We start from the raw sequence: 23,238 nt of genomic DNA, 5'->3' as shown, positions 1-23,238 counted from the left end.
AGTCCACCATGGCCGAGACTAGACCTGGATTTCTCGGTGAGCCTACTGAAGGGAGTTCACCATGGCAGAGACTAGACCTGGATTTCTCGGTGAGCCCAATGAAGGGAATCCGCCATAGCCGAGACTAAAAATCTTGAGTTCTCCGTGAGCCCACTGAAGGGAGTCCACCATGGCCGAGACTTGACCTGGAGTTCTCGGTGAGCCCACTGAAGGGAATCCACCATGGCCGAGACGTATCTAGACATATCTTTTATGACTTCCTCGAGTTGATCGTAATGGTTTGCCCGATAGGGGTCCCAGGCGTACCATGAGTATTCAAGTTGAGGTCTAGACAGGGCAGTGTGCAGGAGTTCTAGATTTCTGTGTTCCTGAAGACAAATCCTGCTAACGTGGGCCCCAGGACAGGTGCTGATGGTATAACGTTATCACTTGGTACTTGTCATATGGCGCAACCTGTAGTGATTTCTGATGGAGCGAATAGTCGAAAGAAATTGGATGACGTTTCTAAGATGGTATGATAACTAAGCATTTATGTTTTGCCAGTCAGGTTCCCAGTTCTGAAAGTTAACAAGGTCTTGCTAGAATTGCTCCCAGTATCTGTCTTTGATCATGAGTCTAGAAAGGAGACAGTCATTAGCAAAACGACAAGCATTAGAAAGTACAGATTCAGGAAGATCGTTTATAAAGAGGAGGAACAGAAGTGACCAATGAATTATACGTTGTCCACCATTGATCAGGACTTGTTTGTTATTGATTAAGTAGAAATGAGGACACCCAGTTACGGGAGTTGTTGCTGAAACCATAGCATTTATAATAGTTAAGTTTTGATAAAATCCGTTGATGGGGAACTTTGTTAAAAGCCTTTGAAAAATCAATTAGTACCGTGTAAATATGTTTCTATTTTTGATATCGCTATTGTGAAGAGGAATGGCCACAAGCTGTAATTCGGATAGACTAGTTCAGGACATCGTTGCTTTAAACATACAGTGTCATTTAAGTACATGACAGGTAAATCGATGCAGAGTTATATGTCGCTGTATATTGTGTTATTTCTAATACTGACAGCTATATCGTACTCGATGACAGGTTATCGAATACGATGTTTCTGCGCCATATATGAGTGCAATTCGTTCAATAAACATGAGAAATAGTGGGTGTATTACTCATTATTCCACGAAGTGGACAACAACCTCCTTTATCTTTGTTTGTACCACAACGCTAATCATACTGCATACTTAGTATCTTAAACTTTCTGTCGCAAACGCTTTCTTTACCTTAAGTAGTGACGGCTACCTTTACCTAAAGTAGTGACCGCCTTCTTTACCTAAAGTAGTGACTGCCTTCTTTACCTAAAGTAGTGACTGCCTTCTTTACCTAAAGTAGTGACTGCCTTCTTTACCTAAAGTAGTTATCGCCTTCTTTACCTAAAGTAGTGACTGCCTTCTTTACCTAAAGTAGTGATCGCTTCTTTACCTAAAGTGGTGACGGCTACCTTTACCTAAAGTAGTGACCGCTTGCCTTACCTAAAGTAGTAACTGCCTTCTTTACCTAACGTAGTGACCGCTTTCTTTACCTAAAGTAGTGACCACCATCTTTACCTAAAGAAGTGACAACCATCTTTACCTAAAGTAGTGACCGCCATCTTTACCTAAAGTAATGACCGCCATCTTTTCCTAAAGTAGTGACTGCCTTCTTTATCTAAAGCAATGACCGCCATCTTTACCTAAAGTAGTGACTGCCATCTTTACCTAAAGTAGTGACCGCCATCTTTACCTAATGTAATGACCTCCATTTTTACCTAAAATAATGACCGCCATCTTTACCTAAAGTAGTGACAGGGACAGCTTTTAAGGTTCGTGGTAAAATGACCTCCGTGGTTTCGGGTTCCAATTCCATATTGTGATGAGTCGGTTGTCAAAAATTGTTCGTAACGTTCAAATATGTTGTACAGAGTATTAACTTCATATTTAGAGCTGGAAAACGATGAAAAACAACAATAAAACTGATTTTAGTGATATATTGCATCGAGGTCATAGGTCAAATACAAGTGTTGGTTTAGTCAAAACGTTTATTTTGAATATTATCTGTAAACACAATAAGACATTTTCTCTCAGTCTGATGGTATTCTCGTCCTTGAACAGAAAGAACAAGATGTCTTTTTACATTTCCCTGTATACGCCACCTTAATCAGCTTCTTCTCCATACGTATAAGACTGGTTTCATAATTTAACAACAAAGTAATATTTCTGTTATGTCTTGTGTTAACGGTAGCACGTGTTGTGGTAAGTTGATGACTGGTTTGCAAAAGGTTTAAACCGTGAACACTGGAAAGGGTGAAAGATAAAAAGATTAATTAGAAATTGTTGTATACCACTGCAAAATCCACTAACTGCCTTATCATTTATACGGGCCTTTATTTTTTCAACAGTGGCGTTTCATGTAATTGACATTTGCCGGTGTGAGGACAAAAATGTTTGTTCTTCAACACCAAACGAGTATAACGTCAGCGCACAAAGGTCAAATACAGGAACAACACAACGACGAAAGCTGCTGGTGGCTGTTACAAAACATGGCATCAAGGTTAATTGTACAGCAGATAGAACTGAGCGGTGCTTGGTCGATTGTTGTAGCATGTATACGTACGTGTTGTTAATGTTGTCATAACAATATTTTCATTTTCACCTCTGTGTGGTTTGGTTTGTAGACATTTTTGAAGCTATCCAACTTGAGGATCATTAGCGAATCATATACACGTACATGTTCTTATATTGTAAATTATCATTGTAAAAAGACGTACGAGTGAATACAATATTTCAAATACTGAACAAATTTAGAATTACAAAGAGTACAGCCGCATCGTCAGTAAAACTGCATTATACACGTATTTCGTCAACGAGGTATGGTCTAAATTGCTGAGACATTTATGGCGGGTAAAACACTAATGAGACATTGCACCATCTATCTCAATCATATTAAACAAGATTTTCCAGGTTCGATCCCCAGCGGAAGAATTTATTCAAACAGATACCTCGGATGCATAAGCGAAAATATTTTATTTGATGAACTATGTAAGATAACGCGTATATCGTGTAAATATTACAGTATGTATATCATTTCAACAATGAAAATAAAATCACGCGTGGGAAATTATTTTGCACATTTGTGCTATCACATGACGTCTGTGTCTCATTTATACTTATAGAAAAACAACACAAAAACTCTAGTCTGTCGATTAGCCTAAACAACACACAAACTCTAGTCTGCCCACTAGCCTAGACAACACACAAACTCTAGTCTGCCCACTAGCCTAAACAACACACAAACTCGGGTCTGCCCACCAGCATAAACAACACACAAACTCGGGTCTGCCACCTAGCCTAGAAAAAAAACACAAACTCTAGTCTGCCCACTAGCCTAAACAACACACAAACTCGGGTCTGCCCACCAGCATAAACAACACACAAACTCGGGTCTGCCACCTAGCCTAGAAAAAAAACACAAACTCTAGTCTGCCCACTAGCCTAACAACACACAAACTTTAGTTTGCCCCCTAGTCTCAACAACACACAAACTCTAGTCTACCCACTAGCCTAAACGACACACAAACTCTAGTCTACCCACTAGCCTAAACAAAACACAAACTCTAGTCTGCCCACTAGCCTAGACAACACACAAAATCTAGTTTGCCCCCTAGTCTAAACAACACACAAACTCTAGTCTGCTCACTAGCCTAGACAACACACAAACTCTAGTCTGCCCCCTAGCCTAAACAACACACAAACTCTAGTTTGCCCACTAGCCTAAACAACGCACAAACTCCGGTCTGCCCCCTAGCCTAGAAAAAAACACAAACTCTAGTCTGCCCACTAGCCTAAACAACACACAGACTCTAGTCTGCCCACTAGCCTAGACAACACAAACTCTAGTCTTCCGACTAGCCTAAACGACACACAAACTCTAGTCTGCCCACTAGCCTAGAAAAAAAACACAAACTCTAGTCTGCCCACTAGCCTAACAACACACAAACTTTAGTTTGCCCCCTAGTCTCAACAACACACAAACTCTAGTCTACCCACTAGCCTAAACGACACACAAACTCTAGTCTACCCACTAGCCTAAACAAAACACAAACTCTAGTCTGCCCACTAGCCTAAACAACACACAAACTCTAGTCTGATCACTAGCCTAAACAACACACAAACTCTAGTCTACCAACTAGCCTAAACGACACACAAACTCTAGTCTACCCACTAGCCTAAACAACACACAAACTCTAGTCTACCCACTAGCCTAAATGACACACAAACTCTAGTCTACCAACTAGCCTAAACAAAACACAAACTCTAGTCTGCCCACTAGCCTAAACAACACACAAACTCTAGTCTGATCACTAGCCTAAACAACACACAAACTCTAGTCTTCCGACTAGCCTAAACGACACACAAACTCTAGTCTGCCCACTAGCCTAGACAACACACAAACTCTAGTCTGCCCACTAGCCTAAACAAAACACAAATTCTAGTCTTCCGACTAGCCTAAACAACACACAAACTTTAATCTACCCACTAGCCTAAACAACACACAAACTCTAGTCTGCCCACTAGCCTAAACGACACACAAACTCTAGTCTACCCACTAGCCTAAACAACACACAAACTCTAGTCTTCCGACTAGCCTAAACGACACACAAACTCTAGTCTGCCCACTAGCCTAAACAAAACACAAATTCTAGTCTTCCGACTAGCCTAAACAACACACAAACTTTAATCTACCCACTAGCCTAAACAACACACAAACTCTAGTCTGCCCACTAGCATAAACGACACACAAACTCTAATCTACCCACTAGCCTAAACAACACAAAAACTCTAGTCTACCCACTAGCCTAAACGACACACAAACTCTACTCTACCCACTAGCCTAAACAACACACAAACTCTAGTCTACCCACTAGCCTAAACGACACACAAACTCTAGTCTACCCACTAGCCTAAACAACACACAAACTCTAGTCTTCCGACTAGCCTAAACGACACACAAACTCTAGTCTGCCCACTAGCCTAGACAACACACAAAATCTAGTCTGCCCACTAGCCTAAACAACACACAAACTCTAGTCTGATCACTAGCCTAAACGACACACAAACTCTAGTCTGCCCACTAGCCTAGAAAAAAAAACACAAACTCTAGTCTGCCCACTAGCCTATCAACACACAAACTTTAGTTTGCCCCCTAGTCTAAACAACACACAAACTCTAGTCTACCCACTAGCCTAAACGACACACAAACTCTAGTCTACCCACTAGCCTAAACAAAACACAAACTCTAATCTGCCCACTAGCCTAAACAACACACAAACTCTAGTCTTCCGACTAGCCTAAACGACACACAAACTCTTGTCTGCCCACTAGCCTAGACAACACACAAAATCTAGTCTGCCCACTAGCCTAAACAACACACAAATTCTAGTCTTCCGACTAGCCTAAACAACACACAAACTCTAGTCTACCCACTAGCCTAAACGACACACAAACTCTAGTCTGCCCACTAGCCTAAACGACACACAAACTCTAGTCTGCCCACTAGCCTAAACAACACACAAACTCTAGTCTTCCGACTAGCCTAAACGACACACAAACTCTAGTCTGCCCACTAGCCTAAACAAAACACGAATTCTAGTCTTCCGACTAGCCTAAACAACACACAAACTTTAATCTACCCACTAGCCTAAACAACACACAAACTCTAGTCTGCCCACTAGCCTAACAACACACAAACTTTAGTTTGCCCCGTAGTCTAAACAACACACAAACTCTAGTCTACCCACTAGCCTAAACGACACACAAACTCTAGTCTACCCACTAGCCTAAACAACACACAAACTCTAGTCTGCCCACTAGCCTAAACAACACACAAACTCTAGTCTGATCCTAAACAACACACAAACTAGCCTAAACAACACACAAACTCTAGTCTGCCCACTAGCCTAAACAACACACAAACTCTAGTCACAAACCCACTAGCCTAAACAACACACAAACTCTAGTCTGCCAACTAGCCTAAACTAGCCTAAACAACACACAAACTCTAGTCTGCCCACTAGCCTAAACGACACAAAAACTCTAGTCTACCCACTAGCCTAAACAAAACACAAACTCTAGTCTACCCACTAGCCTAAACAACACACAAACTCTAATCTACCCACTAGCCTAAACGACACACAAACTCTAGTCTACCCACTAGCCTAATCAACACACAAACTCTAGTCTGCTAGCCTAAACACACACAAACTCTAGTCTACCCACTAGCCTAATCAACACACAAACTCTAGTCTGCCCACTAGCCTAAACAACACACAAACTCTAGTCTGCCCACTAGCCTAAACAACACACAAACTCTAGTCTGATCACTAGCCTAAACAACACACAAACTCTAGTCTGATCACTAGCCTAAACAACACACAAACTCTAGTCTGCCCACTAGCCTAGACAACACACAAACTCTAGTCTGCCCACTAGCCTAAACAAAACACAAACTCTAGTCTACCCACTAGCCTAAACAACACACAAACTCTAATCTACCCACTAGCCTAAACAACACACAAACTCTAGTCTGCCCACTAGCCTAAACAACACACAAACTCTAGTCTGCCCACTAGCCTAAACAACACACAAACTCTAGTCTGCCCACTAGCCTAAACAACACACAAACTCTAGTCTGATCACTAGCCTAAACAACACACAAACTCTAGTCTGATCACTAGCCTAAACAACACACAAACTCTAGTCTACCCACTAGCCTAAACGACACACAAACTCTAGTCTGCCCACTAGCCTAAACAACACACAAACTCTAGTCTGCCCACTAGCCTAAACAACACACAAACTCTAGCTGATCTAGCCTAAACAACACACAAACTCTAGTCTACCCACTAGCCTAAACAAAACACAAACTCTAGTCTCCCCACTAGCCTAAACGACACACAAACTCTAGTCTACCCACTAGCCTAAACAACACACACACAAACACACAAACTCTAGTCCCACACTAGCCTAGCCTAACAACACACTCTAGTCTGCCTACTAGCCTAACACACAAACTCTAGTCTGCCCACTAGCCTAAACAACACACAAACTCTAGTCTGATCACTAGCCTAAACAACACACAAACTCTAGTCTACCCACTAGCCTAAACGACACACAAACTCTAGTCTACCCACTAGCCTAAACAAAACACAAACTCTAGTCTGCCCACTAGCCTAAACAAAACACAAACTCTATTCTGACCACTAGCCTAAACAACACACAAACTCTAGTCTGCCTACTAGCCTAAACGACACACAAACTCTAGTCTACCCACTAGCCTAAACAACACACAAACTCTAGTCTACCCACTAGCCTAAACGACACACAAACTCTAGTCTACCCACTAGCCTAAACAACACACAAACTCTAGTCTACCCACTAGCCTAAACGACACACAAACTCTAGTCTACCCACTAGCCTAAACAAAACACAAACTCTTAAATGACACACAAACTCTAGTCTGCCCACTAGCCTAAACAACACACAAACTCTAGTCTACCCACTAGCCTAAACAACACACAAACTCTAGCCTCAACACACAAACTACCCCCACTAGCCTAAACAACACACAAACTCTAGCCTAAAACAACACACAAACTCTACTAACACACACAAATTCTAGTCTAGTCTAAACTAGCCACACACAAACTCTAGCCTAGCCTAACAACACACAAACTCTAGTCTGCCCACTAGCCTAAACAACACACAAACTCTAGTCTGCCCACTAGCCTAAACAACACACAAACTCTAGTCTGCCCACTAGCCTAAACAACACACAAACTCTAGTCTACCCACTAGCCTAAACAACACACAAACTCTACTCTTCACACTAGCCTAAACAAAATAACAAAACAAAAGACGAGATGTATATGAATATATATTATTATCAACATACAAGATGAATTCACATGGTTTCCATACAATTATCAAACACACCACAGTGTCTGCTGAAAATGTTTAAATGAATATTACAGCCCACCTTTAAGGAAAAGTGTGTATCATATTCTTGTGATTCACTGCGATATGATATATCAACACATCGAACGATCCAACTCCGATTGTGCCACAAAATTTTCTCAAATTCTCCGGCAAAATTTATATCTCCAAATACAGTGTGCCATATAATATTGTATATTTATAGGTGACACATCAATGCTCCCCCAAGGTGCCCGATACGGTACGGACTAATGAACAATCTACGAGTTCGATATTATAGTATATAGAGCCAGTAAAAATCAATATATCAATACAACACCATAAATATCAATATGTTGTTATAGGTACGAAAGGTGTTATCAACTTGTGTGAGTTTTGTTCAATTTTCAAGAAAAGTAGAAAACTGTGAACAACATCGATTCCATAGTAAGTAATGTTCCGACATCAGTGCTGAAGGAAACATGAAAATGGGACGAATAAGTGTTTATGGTACTTCAAAAAGGCTATGTCACTGAAGTATTGTACCAGAAAAATAGAACACAATCATTTGTACTGGTATATTTTTCCCTGTGGATTTACTTAAGGGATTTTTAAACGTATGTGATGCTTTGTTATAGATAAAAAAGATAGCTTGCCATATTGTTTGGTAATTCGGCCATGTTTGTCATGCTTTTAGTCTGCTCAAGCAAGAGAAGACGATAATACTGTAAATGGAAGTGTAGGCGTATAGTTGTCAGCTGGAATTGGTTGTTACTGAGTAAATTTATGGGGTTGATGACATACAAATAAAATTCACAATATAAACGATTGACAGATACGTACTATATATATATATATATATATATATAACTCAATACATAACAGCTTCTGAAATTAACCAAAAGCTCTTTAACCAGTTTGTCAGTGCTACTTTAAGAAACTTCACTCGGCAGAAAACTGAATTTAACAATCTCTAGGTAAAAGACTGCCATTTTGGAAATGATTACTACTAATGCAGTAAAAAGGGGATAGATATTGCCTAAACAATTGCTGCAAATTAAACAAGGAAATACACTCATCCAATCAAACATGTTTTATAACGGTATATTTTAACTACTCAAAGATAATTAAACCAGTTCTCCATATCATTGTAAAATAATTCACTGTTGAATCTGGAGTTTTCCCTTTAATGTCAAATTATTGTTTTACATGAGCATAAATACTGTATATCAAGAATATTGCGGGTATGTAATGTTTGGCGATGATAGCGATCCTTTCAAAATCACAAAATTTGCATGTTTTCTTTTTTTATATACACACATGAGTAATACATCTTTAGAGCTCACGTACCTACATGTACCTGAGCACGTTTTAGTCGTGAATAATTCTATGATAACTACTAGTGGGCATGGAAATCTCTTATCAAGTCTGACTGGTTAGTTAGATCAGTTCTGAAGTATTCAAACTTTCAGAAGTTTAAGAATTTCTGAGTCAATGAAATCGCAAAAAATAAAATAAGCAGAAATCGAAAAGGTACATTTTGGGTGTCTTCGCTAAATTTGCACACCACAAAAATATCCCAATATACGGTACATGTATATGGTCTAACACATATAAACACGGTCTACCTTCGCGTAGGTTATAATAGACCTAAATGTGTTTCGATGAAATGTGTATGTAACCTTCCTGCTTCCCCAACGTTTGATGTCTGCATGTCGCAGTTGATTGAACGACTTGTTCCCAATGCCACGACTTTCGTGTAAGATTTAGACAACTGACTTAACAACTCACAATAAAAGGGTTTGATAATTACAAGTTGATAAATATCATTGAGAACTTTTGAAGTTGTAAAGATGATCTCATTTGGAAATGTTTGTCTTGTGTGACATATATTTAGACGTGATCAACACTCATTAGTGCATTTCTGATGTTGGATATTTTAGTCGCATTTAGGAACGTGATACAGCTTTCTTGGCTTGACAAAGATTAACATTTCAGGTGTCGTTGATATGTTAAGACGCTAAGCGATCCAGAACACTTGATCTCTTTCTCTTTGTTCTTTTTTTTCTACGTGTAAGTTATTCTCATCCATCGATTAAAATTATGTTGATATGTCGACATTACATCTGTTTCATTGCTCAATATCTCCCCACGCTTTGCTTAATGTTTCTCATTAAGATCTGCAATACCGTCCAAAGCTTTCTTAACGATGTACAATACCTGCGTAAACTTATTTCATCTTAGTTTGACTGACTTTATCTCCATAGGCTTTGCTTATTCAATCACCATATGATTTAAGCTATCGTCATATCATTTTACTATTTTACCTCAGTATAATTTACACTATCGACATATCATTTTACTATTTTACCTCAGTATAATTTACACTATCGTCATATCATTTTACTATTTTACCTCAGTATAATTTACACTATCGTCATATCATTTTACTATTTTACCTCAGTATAATTTACACTATCGTCATATCATTTTACTATTTTACCTCAGTATAATTTACACTATCGTCATATCATTTTACTATTTTACCTCAGTATAATTTACACTATCGTCATATCATTTTACTATTTTACCTCAGTATAATTTACACTATCGTCATATCATTTTACTATTTTACCTCAGTATAATTTACACTATCGTCATATCATTTTACTATTTTACCTCAGTATAATTTACACTATCGTCATATCATTTTACTATTTTACCTCAGTATAATTTACACTATCGTCATATCATTTTACTATTTTACCTCAGTATAATTTACACTATCGTCATATCATATTTTACCTCATCATCATTTACACTACCTAATTAGCATATGTTTATATACTGCAGTATAATGAATAATGACGGAAACGCCTTGAGTTTTCCTCAGAGTAGTTAACAACGAGTGACTAAAACCTTACGTTTGGATCAGTATGGTATACAGAGTCTCCCTGCGTTAAGGTTTGAGCTGCCAATATGACAGTTTACGTTCGTGACATCAGATCACCAATCGCGTTTTCTTTCATTCTTTAATATCGTAACGCCGGGATAAGATATATTGATTAGAAGTCAGACGTAACTGAAAGCTAACTTATGTGCACTTTGCCCATCTCATTAGTTCCGTTTTATCGCCTTTTGATGTTAAATATTTTCTTAGACGTGCTTTTTACTACTACTAAATGTACACACATGTTCCATCATTTCCCCCACTAAATAAATGTCTTGTAATTCGATCTTTTATCTCCATTAATTTCCCGATATCTAAGAAAAACCACAGGAACTCATTTGTACTAGGCCTTGTGATCAAATTAACGCTGGCTACGCAGTGTCTATGTAATTTTATCTACCAAACCAGAAAAATATGACATAGAACTGTCTAAAAGCGAGTGCAAGCTCATCATCCAGATTCATAATTTTAACTTCCTGATTCATGGATTTACTGAAGCGGTTTTTCTTCTTCTTTAAACTTGTTTTAAACTTTTGTTTTTCTTTTTTTCGTTTTTTCCATGTTTTTTGTTTTTGTTTTTTGTTTGTTTTGTTTGTTTGTTTGTTTTTTGTTTTTTGTTTTTTTTGTTTTTTTTTGTTTTTGTTTTTTTTTTATTGTTTAATGTTTTTACTTGTATTTTTTAATTTGCTTAATTCTCGCAAAATATGAACAAGACACACGCCGACATATCTAAAAATGCGTTATATTACCATCGTCGTTTTTGCCTTCTAGCTATCATTGCATCATCACCAGGTGACGATCGGATAGCGCAGTGGTAACACACTCGTCATAGATCTAGTCATTCGGGTTTCGATTCCTTGAACGAATATGGGTTCCTCCCACAGCATGACTCGTCGTGCGATTACAACAAAAGTTACTAGTGTAATATATAATTATAAGATAAGTAAAGTATCTGAACATAAATAATTCATACAACCTTAAGACCTGAAGAGAGAGAGAGAGAGAGAGAGAGAGAGAGAGAGAGAGAGAGAGAGAGGAGAGAGAGAGGCAGGCAGACAGACAGGCAGATAGACAGACAGACAGACAGCATGACAGACAGACAGACAGACACAGACAGGTAGAAACAAACAGACAGACAGAGAGAGAGAGAGAAAGAGAGAGAGTAGGGGGGGGGGGAGTATACAAAAAGTGAACTTCAAGATTTTAAAGGGAGTTTGAGAGGCGTACAGTTTATCGAAGGGAAGGGGGGCATGGCATGAAGCTGTGACATTAAAGAGACTGGAAGCTGATGTAATGAAAGTTACAACTGTATTCATCATTATGAATCTTTGCATACTCAGGGGTCTGGAAAAGATATTTTCAACCATTAGGCACAGGACTGGTGGAATGAAAAATTTAAACGTCCCGATTGGAAATTTACTGGTCCAAATTCAGCTATAAAATGGCAACTTAATCAGCGAGGATGTGGTATGTGACTTTTTTCCATTTTCATTTGAAGTTTTAGTGAAAAAAACTATGAAGTGATGGCTGCTTTGCGTCAGACATTGTGCGCGACTTAGTCTGAGGCCTAGTCGTAGTAGTTGTTTACATCCGAATGTCTAGGTGCTGTTAAGAGCGAGAGCACCTGTCATCAATATGACCGCGGGAAAATGACTAAGGTATTCTGAATACTATATTTGACGTCATTGGAGTTCCGGTGTAATCAAAAGTTAGAGTGCAGACTGGAATATTTTGTTTTCGAAGTACCATAAACACGTTTCTTTGTTTTAAATTTTCTTTACATTTTATTGAAATTTAAGTTGTAACATTAATATCATTCGAAAAAAGTACTCGTCCGACGGACGACTGACAAAGATAAATCTGGCTGTCTGAGACAACTTTCACTCGTCCATGATGACGGGACGAGTGCTTTTCTGGCCCCTGATACTGTAGACTATATAACATCATTCTGTGATATTCATTGATTTATCCAATTCCTGCGTACACCGATTTTTTCTGTAGGCATTTCCTCTTTACTACAGGTTCAGAATTTATAATGTACAAGAATGAAACATCAAGATTTATTAATATGTAGGAACGTGTGTAAATTGTGTACAGACTGGTTAATATACAGAATAACCTTATTGTCAACTTTATCGCGACGACTGAAAGGTCGAAAGGCCGTTATAATGGACGTTAACCCAGCTCACTAAATGAATAAAGTAAGTCAACTTTATATATTAAAACTGATTTTATTACTGATCTTTCATAGAGGGATGCATGTTTATCTAACAAGAATGTACAAATAACGCCTTCGACAATATATCTAGACTTTGAATGAGATTTTGGAACTTATGACACAACAGAAACATAGAATAGTTACCCTTTCATAGTTACAGAGGTTGCTGAGAGGACTATCTTTAAGCATTGCTTTTTTAAAAAAAAAGAAATGAGTTTTTATTTAAAATGAAAAGACTATATCCATAATATCAGGTAAATATCCAAAACATCAGGTAGATATCCATAACATCAGGTAAATATCCATAACATCAGGTAAATATCAATAACATCAGGTAGATATCCATAACATCAGGTAAATATCCATAACATTAGGTAAATATCCATAACATCAGGTAAATATCCATAACATTAGGTAAATATCCATAACATTACGTAAATATCCATAACATCAGGTAAATATCCATAACATCAGGTAAATATCCATAACATTAGGTAAATATCCATAACATCAGGTAAATATCCATAACATTAGGTAAATATCCATAACATCAGGTAAATATCCATAACATCAGGTAAATATCCATAACATCAGGTAAATATCCAATACATTAGGTAAATATCCATACCATCAGGTAATCTTCAGGTAAATATCCATAACATTAGGTAAATATCCATAATATCAGGTAAATATCCATAACATCAGGTAAATATCCATAACATCAGGTAAATATCCATAACATCAGGTAAATATCCATAACATTAGGTAAATATCCATAACATCAGGTAAATATCCATAACATTAGGTAAATATCCATAACATTAGGTAAATATCCATAACATCAGGTAAATATCCATAACATCAGATAAATATCCATAACATCAGGTAAATATCCATAACATCAGATAAATATCCATAACATTAGGTAAATATCCATAACATCAGGTAAATATCCATAACATTAGGTAAAAACCAGGTAAATATCCATAACATCAGGTAAATATCCATAACATCAGTTAAATTTCCATAACATCAGGCAGATATCCATAACAGCATGTAAAAACCAGGTTAATATCTATAACATCAGGAAAATATCCATAACAATAGGTAAATATCCATAAAATAGGTAAATATCCATAACATCAGGTAATTATCCATAACATTAGGTAAATATCCATAAAATAGGTAAATATCCATAACATCAAGTAATTATCCATAACATCACGTAAATATCCATAACATCAGGTAAATATCCTTAACATCAGGTAAATATCCATAACATCACGTAAATATCCATAACATCAGGTAAATATCCTTAACATCAGGTAAATATCCATAACATCAGGTAAATATCCATAACATCAGTTAAATTTCCATAACATCAGGTAGATATCCATAACATCATGTAAAAACCAGGTTAATATCTATAACATCAGGTAAATATCTAAAACATCAGGTAAACATCTAAAACATCAGGGAAATATCCAAAACATCAGATAAATATCTTAAACATCAGGTAAATATCTAAAACATCAGGTAAATATCCAGAACATCATTGATGGAGACGAGATACGTAATTGAAGCTTCATGAAAAAAATTCTTACGAAAACATTATCAAAAGTATTTTGTGATAGCGAATTAAATAAGATATAGCGGAATAGGGCTTGAATCATGCAGCTCGAGACAAAATATCATTTTTTTCATAGTGTTAGTAATAACTAAGTAGCAAAAACATGGACTGACATACGTGTTCGACGTTTTACACCTTGAACCAGTGTCTAGCTCCTCCGCTGAGTTCCCAACCAATCACAACGCGTAATACGACTGCCTACACAAAATTGCCGACATAACAACCCGAAGTAGACACGCCAAACTAGACATGATTATCCTCTGTAAATTAAAAAGAAATGGTGATACAGCGTTTTTTTATGGGAGAATTTTTAATCTCTAATCACATATGTAACATTCTGAAATAATTCTGAAGACAATGGAGAACTTTGTTATAAAGTCATCTCATAATCTGAAATCACATTGCCAGGAGGAGAAAAATATATCCATGCGTTTGACTTTTTCTGAAATCGGCACATTGAATAAGAAATAAAATAATTTTGTGGCTATTGTTCCTTTCCATTTCCTTCGAAGAATTTTTGGGAAATGTCTTATTTCCTCATGCGCTATGAAGTTTAATGTTTGTTGATATGCCTGGTGGGCCCGTTGTTATAACTTTATTTTCATTTGGGACGGTGACATCACTTACCTGGATTAACTAAGATTTACATAGCAAGAGTAGTCGATGAAACCGAGGATGGTTACTCTTCCGGAACACTTGAGTTTATTTTCTTTTTTTAAACGTTTTTATGAATTTTCATGTAAATATATTTTCTTCATATTTTTGCCCTCGCTTCAATGAATTATTATGATTCGTAAGACCTTATCGCCACAGACAAATCTTCAAAGACAGCTATATAGTGCAATTTAATTCATCTTTTTGCTCCAATCTTTATAATTATCAATTGAGTTTTGGTAATATAGCTTTTTTATCTGTAGACCAAATGTTGTGAAATATGACATATATTTACCTCAGTGTACTGTCTAGATAATCGTCGGTTTAAATTCGGTCAACCGCGACCACGGGCGACGCTTCACGATTTGAACAGATTTTCCAACAAAGCGTGCGTCCGTAGCACTACCACGTGCTATCAACTTGAAAACCATACCAAATCAAAGTTTTGAACAGCACACATCCAGTGCACAACATTTCTTTCCAAGGCGATTAAAAAGCCGCATGCCGCGAATGTCCGAAGATGATAGGGATAGGGCTATTGCCCGAATTCTACAGGGCCAATCGCAACGTCTCTTCGCCAAGCAATTTGGAGTCCATGTGTCAACGATAGCTCGATTAGTTGGGCGTCTCAGGGCCACGGGAAAATTAGCTGACCGTCCCAGGAGCGGACGTCCACGCGTTACGACGCCACGTCAAGATCAGGGCATACGTCTCTCACACCTACGTAACCGATTTCAGACAGCGACGGAGACGGTAAGTCATATTGTAGGCACTCATGGTCGCCGTGTGTGTCCAAGAACAGTTAGGAATCGGTTGCGGGAGTTCAATTTAAGGCCACGACGTTCCTACGTTGGCCCGCAACTTACACCCAGGCGACGTCAACGTCGAATGCAATGGCTGCGTGCACATGCACCACATCGGTTTCGCTTGGTCCGCTGGAGACGTGTGTTATTCACGGACGAGTCTCGGTTCACGTTGTACAGGTCAGATGGACGAAAAACGTTGCTATCGACGTCGCGGTGAGCGATATTTTTACGCATGCGTTAAAGAAAACGACAGATTCGGGGGAGGGTCTGTTATGGTTTGGGCGGAGATTTCTCATGGCGTGAAAACACCTCTCGTGATCATCCAAGGCAACCTTACAGCCGTCCGATATCAGGATCATGTCCTCATTCCTCATGTCCTTCCATTAATCCAAGCGCGAAACCTTACGTTGGAGCAGGATAATGCGAGGCCGCACGTTGCTAGGGTGTGTCGTAACTTCCTCAACCAAAACAATGTCCCAGTACTCGACTGGTCACCCTATAGTCCAGATCGGTCCCCGATCGAGCATTTGTGGGACGAGCTGGACAGGAAGCTCAGGAAGCGCGTCAACGTCCCAAACAACGTCGCTCAGCTCACGCAGGCCCTTCTTCAGGAGTGGAATAACATCCCACAAAGGACCATAAACAATTTGATGGGGTCAATGGTAAGGAGAGTTAGAGGAGCAACTGCAGCTCGAGGTGGGCACACCCGCTATTGATTTTGATCAGGAAATGGGGTAGTAGAGTATCCACGTTTAAACGCTATCCATGCCGACGCCGTCTGTGCTAAGACAACAGAACTTATCAAATTTTAATCAGTAATGAGGAATTAATATAAACAGCTTAACAATGATATGATCATCCATAAAACATTTGAAATATTTACCACCGGACAAAAACTTGCGTTTCTTTTTTCCGTTAGTATATATCATTTTGACCGCCCCACCATTTGGTAGAAAAAACATGACATGACATGCAGGTTACGGCAAACTTCTTGGGCTAAATATCAATCAGCAGGATTTACCAATGGCGTTCTCGAATATTGTACAAGAACACACAAGTAGTAGCACATTTCACTTCAAATTTAGGAGATACAGTAGAGCTAAACAATTCACTACACTACATCAAAGAGCTGTTTCGTCCTTCTAAGACTCGTAAGCCCTGGGGCAGTTTACGGTCGTCATAATGATATCCAGGAGAATATTTCTATGTGCGGTATGAAGTGGTTTATGTTGGCTGGGTGGAGGTGGTCGGTGAAGCAGAAGACGATTACCGTTTTCAAATACATGGTCGTTTTTCCTGCACTTTTTCAGGGATTTCCTTGTTTATCTTTCTCTTGCTCGTAGTTTGCCACCGTTTTAACAAACAAACAAAATTGATTCCCACAAATTATAATAACAATAAGCCCCTATGATATCCTTTTTATTTGAGGACAAAACGGTTTTTCAACCTAAAACCACGATATCGATTTAATCAATATCTTAGGTGATATGGCCGAGTTGTGGTTGACGACGAGGAAACACGGTCAGGGAATGAATTCCCTATATACCGAACACTTTAAGACTGAAAAAGTAATAGAATTGGTTCATGGCATATAGATCAAGTCGATCTAGCTTACATAATACGTCCTTACATTTAAGCAGTATTTAAGTGTCCTACATTATGCCTTGGTGTCCGACATATTAAAGAGGTGCAAGAAACAACGTACATTGTACTAAGCCATACTTACGTAAAACTGATACAAACTGTAATGCATGGTTAACAGATTGTTGGTCTCCTAGGGAGAGCATGATTTATGACTTTTCCGTACTAGAATTTCAACTAGGTCACGCCTTCGCTGTACCTACTGGCGCTAGTTTTCTACAGCAGGTGGTATAAAATACGCTGTCGCAACATAGGTGTCATTGGGAATCATTATTGGCACCACGAAAGGCAAGGTATGTCTCACGTCTTTAGTTCTTTTTAGTTCGGTACATTTTCTATTGTGAAGTTAATTATTCAGTAAAAATTATAAATATTTGGTTGAATAATTATACAATAACTTATATTACTAATCTTTACGACGATTTGTTAACGGTTCGATATGTTTTTTTAACAACTTAATCAAGATGTAACTCGATGAAATGTTTTAACTGATGAAGACATATTCAGTAGATCTTTAGTTCAAATATAACAATAGCCATTGTCTTCAAGACTTTAGTTCCTGATATAATCATGTGTGTGATAGAAAAATGATTAGGTGTATGATATCAAATAAACATACGAACATCATTTCGATTATAGTATGATGCCGTTAACACACATACATGTAACATTAAATACAGATTTTAGTAACACAATTGTCTATTAAGATATACTTCTAATGAATACCATTTTTTATTTGTTGGAAATATCCTGTGTTGGGTTGCTTTGTGATATTGGCTTAAGACCTGTGTAATATTTATATGATGTTGTTATTGTTACTGTTTCATGTTTCTTTTTTTGAAAGATGCTATCAACGAACTAAACGAACATATCTTGTTCTTAATTTCTTTTTTCTTGCTATCTATAAATTAAAATGATTTCTCTTAAGGAAAACAATTATTTTTCAATGCTGATAGAAAAATTACCTCTGAACAAATCTTCGCCTCGCAACGTAAATATTAAATATTATTCAACCTAATAAAACATAAAAATATTTTACCTAGGTTGTAAGTTAGGCTTAAGAGTCTTACATAACCACATCATGAATCATTTGGTTGCTACTATATTATAGTATGTTTATTTTCTTTAATTAACACATTAAACCATTTCAAAATTAATAAAAAAAACTATTGATCACATCATCAAGCCAGGTGATTGTGATGTTATTTACTTTTCTTTCTGTGCTGATAGAAAGCTTACATATTTGATAAAAAGTATGATAAAAAGATACTAAAGAAATTCAACACGGTAACATTTGTTTTCTTTTCTAGACGAATCTGAAGTATCCTCTATTTCCAATTCTGGTCAATAAAACTCTTGTTATCTAAAAGTAAGACGTCACCAATACATCTGGAAGTGAAATCAAACGTCAAACTCGACAAAATTGCTGTCAAAATAATCAATTACTTCGAACATCTATTTGTATCGCCTTTGGCCTATTTTGGCCATTGATTTATCAGTTTTGAGATACATATTATGATCGCTAATGCTACCATAGGATAGAGGCTGGGCTAACATTATTTCCAGCAGTAAGTTATTACTGATTAGTAAAGTTCAGTCACTTTGGTCACGTTGGATGGTTAATGGAAATAAATTACCGAAGATCACAAAGTCTCTATACAAAATATATGAATGATTATCTGACTCTAGTATTCACGTGATTCTAGCTGCGAAAGTCGTGCTAAATCTTGTATAAAGAATATATTGTTTGCCACTCTGATGTAACAATTCTATACAAATGCATCAGCGGGGGAAATGTTTCAGATGCAGCCATTTCAGATTAATCTTACTCGTACATATTTCTTTTGCATCATTCAGAAATATGTCAAACCTTTCCAATATACTGCGTATGGAACAAATGTGCATCTGCTTTCTCTTACTGATGTCTGTCGTAAGCAGTGAATGCAACCATCGGCGGATAATACACACCCTTAGCTATGAAGGTTGCCAGCCTAAACGTCTTCTGTCGTTAGCTTGTGATGGAACTTGTACCTCGTACACACGACCATCTGTCCACGTGCCTGGGGAACTGGAACACTACTGCGAATGTTGTAAACAAACGGAAACAAGAATGTTAAGAACTGTTCTTAGATGTCCCAATAGTAATGGAAGAGATATCCGAAGGATTCTGATTCGTGTCAACATCCCTACCGCCTGCGCCTGCCGACCATGTTCGATATTGCCTGCAAACATCATCCCAGCAGAACAAGAACTGCAAAATGGGAAAAGGTCATCTTCATATAATATTCCTTTGTATGGAAATGGAACAAACAGGAATGAAGAAAACACATACGACGAGATTGTAGAACAAAGTCAGTCTAGCAATATTGTTAAAGGGAATCTTTGAATGTTTGGTCCATTAACATTAATACTTATCTGTGAAGTACGATGTAGGAGTGAACAATGTAATTACGAATGCTTGTTATCCTGATGAAGTAAAATATATTGAATTCTGTACCAGTATCCCACATTGTACATCAAATAATGATGCAGTGCAAAGCTAACATCATCTGTGTAAATAGGACTTGTTACGGGGACTAGTAGCACAAACAATGTAAATATATACTCCCTTGTATGCGTTTCTGTTCTATTTATAACATGTACAATAGTTTTTATTGTTCTCACAATGATATCTCATCATTACAAAATGATCAAATATTCTTATCTCATGTAAATATAGTAAAATCGTCTCTTTTCGTTAAGCCTTTGTGATATTGTGTTAGAATGTATTGTTTTATAAATCCCGAATGATCTCGGGTTCTCTGGTCCATGAGTGTGTTTGCATCGCATTACTTGCTTCGGCATCATCAAAAAAGGTTATCGAACAATTACTGAAAATGTATCACAGAATGAACTTAAGGACAAAAGGAAATACTTACCGAGCTTTTGCTTTTCGTGAAAATGTACTTTTAATCGTATGACTGTATTTAAAGTAAATTTATGCAATATTGCGTTTATTGTATAACAGTGTTTATATATAAATGTATCTTCCTCCATATTGGAGGGCAATATTTGAAGGTGTTACATAATTTTTGAATAAAAACAGTTTTTGGAATCGACTAATGAATGGAGTCTATATTTTTAAAGTGATTGCAAGTGTGTACGATGATACAGATGCATCTCATAGGCTAGTTATATATTCATAGGAAGGAACACCAGTCTGATAGTGAACGTTGCTTCAAAAGTTATGTTAAACAGCACTTCAATCATACTCATAACTAGTGCTGGTAATACGAATTAGTGGGTACTACAAATTTCATCATTTTCACTTCGTTTTCGCCTCGTCTTTTAGTTAAAACCAAAACTTTATCCACGCTTCTTATTACCAGAACAATAAACTCAGGGTAAGTGTCTTATTGTTATATTGTATATTTCAAATACGGATATCATGTGTCGTAATTTTGGTAACTTACAACGTATGGAACAAAATCAGAATGACGAACACCATTTGTTTCTATGTGTATACCAATCCTCTGCTGAGGATCAGCCAGATTCTTTCCAATACAAACAAAATGTCGAACAGGGGATGCAGAAAAGGTACACATCCTTAGGTAAATTTGTTCTTTTAGTTAGAGCTATAAGGAAAGCCCTGAAGTTCAAGAATTGTAAGAAGCGTTTCGGAACTGGGAATACCAGTACTTCTAATTATCGAGTAAACAGTGTCACAATACACTTATATAAAGTAGTAAGAATGGTTGACATGTTATCATTTGTATGGTTTCTCGTGAAATTTACTATAATCAGAAAAGGTCTATTATCAATTGCAGTTGTTACACTGATGCAGCAAGTATCAAAATATTTGAAGACAAAGCTGTTCTTGCCTTATTTGTAGGCAGAGTCACTTGTTCATTATGCAACTCGAACGTTTACGTTTTTATCATAAACGACACACTGCCTCGCCAAGCAAAACTATACCGTATGTATAAAGCACTAGCGGTAAAAAGCGTAGTAGATATTAGAACTCGGACAAGCTTTTTCTTTGTTGTCAAAAATAAAAATGAAGATCAAAGTGGTCTATTTGATAAATGGCACGCTACCTCGCCAACTTTTATTAAAAAGTAGCGTAGGCGAAAGAGCACGGACAAGAGAGCGGAGAGACATGAAGACAAACAAACACAACGCAAATCTAGAGTCCCCTCATCCGGATTTCCGATTGGAGACTAATAATTAATGGACATATAAACTCGTGGTTTAAAGAGTAACCACGAAATCAGCAAAATGTTTCTCCGAAAACAGCATTTATTCAGTCTTACGAGCAGAAAAATGCCAGCATGTCAAAATACTCTTAAAACAAACTCGTACCAATAAAAATAAGGTAAACTTTGAACGAAAGAATGATTTACAAAGAGATTTCTGAAAAAGATCAAGGATGTCGACACCCTCCAGGTAAACCTTGGTCAATCCAAGGAAGTTCTCAAATGAGAACATGGTATACACAACAGAACCAACAAGCACAGACTAACAAGCATCAAACCCGTCCGACTTGATATCACTCATAGAAATTCAATTATAGTATGAAACCACTAAACTAGTTTTTCAACTCTAGCCTTAAAAACGATTAAAATGCTCGTATCACGGTATTTCAAAAGGTGTAGGTTGATGAAAATAACGGTCGTCTTAGCGATCAAATTGAGAAAGATTCTTTTTCTTTGTGTGATAGACACTTGACGTGTTCCCTTTGTTCTTATTTGACATTACCTACTTGAATTGAACACACTTTAAATCGCGGGTGTCGTCGATGAAGCAGAAATCGCTTCTTTTCCGGAACACCTGGTCTTATACTCCTTGTACTTTTTCGGAGTTTCCGTGTGATTTTTTTTTTCGCAGCTTGGCTTAATTTCACTAAATTTTATATTTATGTTAATATGTTGACGGGTTTTGTCAACAAGACATTTAACCATTCCCCTATTTCAACACATATATTTTCCTGACCTAACAGGGGTTTCAAAAGAAGCAGGTTAAGACAAAATATCGTGATGTTTTACGGTCGTCATAGTGATTTCGTTGAGTACGCCACTGTACAGTTCGTAGTCATAGCTATCAAAATGTTTTTTCTTGTATGCGAAATGAAATTATAAATTGAAAATGCTCTTAAGTAAAGTAAGCTGTTGCTAACTGATCAAGAACCCTTTAGAATTCTTCAGAATGCACGTTCCATCAATTTAAAGTTTAAACAGAGGTTTTGACAGTGGTTTGGATGACAACTAAGCAGGTATGAAGCAAACTTTGGCAAACCGATATAAACCAAGATGTGTTTAATTGTCAATAATTGGTATCTCGAACGATAAAAAAATAATACT

General features: G+C 37.3%; 1 protein-coding gene across 1 annotated transcript; it reads left to right on the top strand.

The window, feature by feature from the left end:
• The first annotated feature begins 15,953 nt into the window (after positions 1-15,953).
• Positions 15,954-16,475, top strand: LOC132549619 (uncharacterized). The gene has a single exon (XM_060213566.1). It carries the CDS (start codon positions 15,954-15,956, stop codon positions 16,473-16,475), a length of 522 nt encoding a protein of 173 aa, XP_060069549.1.
• Positions 16,476-23,238: the final 6,763 nt, after the last annotated feature.

Source organism: Ylistrum balloti, unplaced genomic scaffold (genome assembly GCF_031769215.1).
Source record: "Ylistrum balloti isolate Yb309-2 unplaced genomic scaffold, AGI_CSIRO_Ybal_v1 Utg370070, whole genome shotgun sequence".
Taxonomy (NCBI): domain Eukaryota; kingdom Metazoa; phylum Mollusca; class Bivalvia; order Pectinida; family Pectinidae; genus Ylistrum; species Ylistrum balloti.
Note: the sequence above shows the minus strand (reverse complement) of the source record. Positions and strands in the feature narration are given on the sequence as shown.

Excerpts from the sequence above, each read along its gene's own strand:
- LOC132549619 (XM_060213566.1), top strand. The coding sequence starts at position 15,954 with ATGCCGCGAATGTCCGAAGATGATAGGGATAGGGCTATTGCCCGAATT.